General features: G+C 37.6%; 1 protein-coding gene across 1 annotated transcript; it reads left to right on the top strand.

Annotated features, from left to right (window-relative positions):
- The first annotated feature begins 3,111 nt into the window (after window positions 1–3,111).
- Window positions 3,112–3,732, top strand: LOC135217276 (uncharacterized). The gene has a single exon (XM_064253016.1). The coding sequence runs from the start codon at window positions 3,112–3,114 to the stop codon at window positions 3,730–3,732; it is 621 nt and encodes a 206-aa protein (XP_064109086.1).
- Window positions 3,733–4,740: the final 1,008 nt, after the last annotated feature.

Genomic DNA, 4,740 nt, shown 5'->3' with positions numbered 1-4,740 from the left:
GACCTAACACATCTGTGGAGTAATAACGGTAAAGGATGCAGCCATGATTGGAATTAAATTTTTATTATATATTGCTTGTCATAATGGTTGCAGTATTACCCTCCTGAGTCTGATAGAGCATAAATATAAAGGGATAAGTCACTCGGAACACAGATGATAATTTAGACATACATGATGGTTTGATTGGAGTTTGATAGGGCCACCAAATTCGTTTATAAAAGTCAGATTTGATAGTCGTTGATTTTGGTAGTAAAGGTTAGAGCTCGGTTATCCACACTGAAGGCAATGATGACATTATAATTTATTATTCGAATTTTACTCCATTTTTAGGTGATATATTATCACTCCAAGGAGTCCACAACCCTTCTGCAGTGAATCTTAGGCCATTAGCATGTCCCAAATGTACCCCACCCTATTGCACCTATTACTAGCAATCTAATTAGCTGTCTTCTAATAATTTATTGATACAAACACGGGCATGGTTAAGATATCCGTACTGTAAATTAAACAAGTCTTGGACGTAATCGCTCAATCAAATCTTTATAAATTCTTCACTGAAGATGAAAAAAATCGTCCATAATAATTGTTATAATCTTGTGAATCGAAAACTTTATTTTTTAATAATGGTTAAAGTATTTACCTAACATACCAGTGCTCTTCAAAAGCTGTATCCTGTGAAAAAGTTATATTGAGGATATATGATGGATTTCTTGTCATTTCAAATTTGAATCTGGAATATTAGGAAATAAAAATATATATATATATATATATATTATATATATATATAATATACTATATATATATATCTATATATATATATTTATCTATATATAATACATTAAATATATATATATATATATATATATATATATACTATATATATATATATATATATCTATATAAATTTCGTCAAATTTATCCGTCTTTTTGGGGGACTCCAATATACAAACTTCTGTGTATATCCAGATATGAAATTAATAGCATTTTCCCTGAAAGGAAACCAGTTATATGAGAAATGTGTCTCACATTTTGCAAATAAAAGTAAAAGGTCACGCGATCAACCGGTTATATTAAGAGAAAAAAAAATACACCTACATTCAAAATTTACCTTTGTTCTATATGAAAATTAATCTTGGCATCAAAAGAAAGACATCCGTTTGATTGCCGAAAATCATCATATAGCTTAGCCTTTCCTTCTAATCCAACGTCATCATTTATTAATGAGACATCCCTGGGTTTCTGTCTCCTATTAATTTGAAAGGGAAAGGAGTATGAGTACGAGAGAGAGAGAGAGAGAGAGAGAGAGAGAGAGAGAGAGAGAGAGAGAGATAGTCAAGGGCTGTGTAGGCAAGAAGGTGAAGTCCTGAGAAGAAACAAATTAAGATTAACTGATTCGAAGTTTAGTTCAGGGAAGAAAAGGATGACTATCAACCATTTCTTGAGAGGAGTAAAAAGTATTTCGGATGAATATTTGAAGTTGGAAGTAATATGTAAGGGGTTAGGAGGAACTATTGCCAAAATGAAATACTAATGAGGCCAAGGAGTAATCATACAACTTAAAATTTGAAAAAGGGGATAAAGTAATTGAATCTGTCAGACTCCGAGAAGAGAGAGCTCAGAAAGAGCCGCCTGAGAATGAGTTGGTAGATCTGGGCTAGCTACTCACAGAGCAGAGAATATATTTATACATATATATTTAGTTTAGATGCAACGATAGACCGTTTGGATAGCCTGCTACAGACAATGTCGTACCCATCAAAGATAATGAAATGTGAAACTGTTCGGCGTTTTTGGTTTATGCTCCTGCCTCTAATAATTAATGTCTTTTCTTTGTCCGTTTCTAATATTTTTTTTCATTAATATCTTTTGCAAGAGGCAGTATCGATATCTAAATAATGAACGTTCTTGGCGCCTCATTAAACTCCTGTTTTTATGGTTGTTGATTACACATAAATTATTCTTTTTTATGTTAGTGGCTTAATGGTGGATTTAGTGGCAAAAATGTTCTTTTCATAGGGGTTTAAAAATACTACCAACGTAGGTTTTGCGGGTCATAATAGGCGACTAAAAGGACAGCTGCTGCCCTGTAGTCTTACTTTTTAGTAAAAGGCTAGGCCCACCGCCAAAGACTCTGGAAACTGCTGCCTTGCAGTCTTACATTTTAGTAAAAGGCTAGGCACACTGCCAATAACTGTGGAAACTGCTGCATTGGGTTAAGTATATCTTAGTTTTACCAGACCACTGAGCTGAATAACAGCTCTCCTAGGACTGGCCCGAAGGATTAGATATTTTTACGTAGTTAGGAACCAATTGGTTACCTAACAACGGGACCTACAGCTTATTGTGGAATCCGAACCACATTATATCGAGAAATGAATTTCTATCACCAGAAATAAATTTCTCTGGTTTCGCATTGGCCGAGCCGAGAATCAAACTTTAGACCACAGCATTGGTAGCCGAGCGCTGCTGCATTGCAGGCGGACGTTTTAGCCAAAGGTGAGGCCCACTGCCAATAACTGCGGTTGATGACAGCAAGGGCATGCGGTTGTAAAAACCCTTTTGCCAAACAATAAACCACGCCTGATGTTTTAAGGAATATGTTTCGGCTAGGGCATCCCTTGCAAGCGACACGCCTCAAAATCCCCCTACTGGCATGATAAATGGCTGAGGGGTACTGCAGGGTTCACGACCGCGGCCAAAGAAGATACTGAAAGAGTGGAAGATAAGAGCAAGTACTACGTTGAACGTAGATACTCTAACAGGTAAACTGAGGGAGATAGTAGATGTGATGGAAAGGAGGAGGATAGATTTGTTGTGTGTGCAGGAGAGTAGATGGAAAGGGAGTGGAACTAGAGAGATAGGAAATAAATGTAACCTGTATTACAGTGAGTCAACGAAAGGGAAGAAATGGAGTTGGAATTATAGTAAGCAGCAACTGGAAGGAAAACGCAGTAGAAGTAAAGAGAGTATATGATAGGCTTTTAAAAAAAGGTTCCATTAATAGTAGAGGACAAGGTAATAGATATAACATAAGCATACGCTCCTCAGATGGGTTGCCAATAGCAAGAGAAAGAATTATTTAGGCAAGAGTTTGAGGCTGCCATTAGAACAATGAAAGAGGAGGAGAAACTAATAATAGCTGATATGAATGGTAGAGTGGGAAAGAGAAGAGATAGGTATGTGGAGATACACAGAGGCCATGGGTTTGGAATTAGAAATGAAGATGGGGATTATTTGTTGGAGATGGCTCAGAGTTTTGAATTAGTTTGTATGAACACATGGTTTCAGAAGTTAGATAAGTACTTGATAACTTATGAAAGCGGAGGAGTATCGAGCCAAATAGATTACACCCTGGTTAGAGGAGCCAACAAAAACAATGTGACAAACTACAAAGTGATCTTGGGAGAAGCATGTGTTAAACAGCATAGGTTGGTGGGGAAGGATTTTAAAACGAGAGGTAGAAAACCCAAGAAGAGAAAGAGAAGATCTAAAATTAAGATTTGGGACCTTAAAGGAGGAAAGGGGGAGCAATTTAGGAGGACTGTAAGAGAAAGACGTCTAGAAAGTGGGAACGTAGAATTTGGACAGGGTAATAGAATGGAAAATATCAGGGCAGACATGAGAGAAATATGTGTAGGGGAAGCAGAGAAACTGGTGGGGAAGAATCAGTGGATGTGGAGTGTCGAGAGGAGAAAAGTGGTGGTGGAATGGAGAGGTGTAAGAATCAATTAAAAGATAATCAAAAGCATTTAAGGATTAGAAAGTAAGGCATGCACAGGGTGCAGAAGAAAGGTGCAGAGAAGAGGAAAGAGAGGCGAGGAGGAGGGTAGGTATGCCTATAGGAAGGGCAGCAGAGCAGTTGAATGAAAGACTAGGAACAAGAGAAGGAGAAAAGGATATCTATAAAGATTTCAAACTTGATGAAAAGGCAGAGACTGGATGTGGGTAGATAGGGTGCCATCAAGGATAGTGATGGAAATATATTATATAGGGAGGAAGACATTAAGAAGAGATGGCAAGAGTATTTTGAACAACTGTTAAATAATGAAAATGAGAGAGAGGAAATGGGGGAAGCTCAGAGGGTGGAGGGACGAGTGAGGGAGATATAGGATACAGAAGTGAAGAGAGCATTTAGGAAAATGAAGAATGGTAAATCACTAGATCCATCGGAGTTCCAAATTGAAATGCTCAAATTACTGTGTACAGAGGGGGAGAAATGTATACTGGATTTATCGAAAGAGGAAGAAATGCCAAGGGACTGGGAGGAGAGTCTAATGGTATATATACACAAGGAGAAGGGAGATATCATGGATTGTGGTAACTATAGGGGAATTAAACTAGCAGAGCATGGATTGAAAGTTTTAGAGAGAGTACTGGATGAGAGATTAAGAGAGATTGTAAAAATCAGGAAACAGCAGTTTGGATTCATGAGAGGAAGAGGGATAGTAGATCCCATCTTCATAGTATGACAGCTACAGGAAAAGAGGCTAGAGGGAAACCAGGAGCTCTATTGTGCATTCATAGACCTAGAGAAAGCATACTATAGAATCCCAAGAGAAGTGATATTTTGGTGTTCAAGGAAAAGGAAAGTCCCTGAAAAGTTAGTTAGGCTGGTCGAGAGGATATATAAAAGAGCGGACACAAAAGTGATAACAGCCATTGGGAAACATAAAACTTTGAAGTTAGTGTTGGGGTCAGCATTAAGCCCATTTTTGTTTGTGTTGGTCATGCGATCAGGAA

Source organism: Macrobrachium nipponense, chromosome 7 (assembly GCF_015104395.2).
Source record: "Macrobrachium nipponense isolate FS-2020 chromosome 7, ASM1510439v2, whole genome shotgun sequence".
NCBI classification, from domain to species: Eukaryota; Metazoa; Arthropoda; class Malacostraca; order Decapoda; family Palaemonidae; genus Macrobrachium; species Macrobrachium nipponense.
Note: the sequence above shows the minus strand (reverse complement) of the source record. Positions and strands in the feature narration are given on the sequence as shown.

Coding starts and splice junctions, on each gene's coding strand:
- LOC135217276 (XM_064253016.1), top strand. CDS start 3,112: ATGAAAGAGGAGGAGAAACTAATAATAGCTGATATGAATGGTAGAGTG.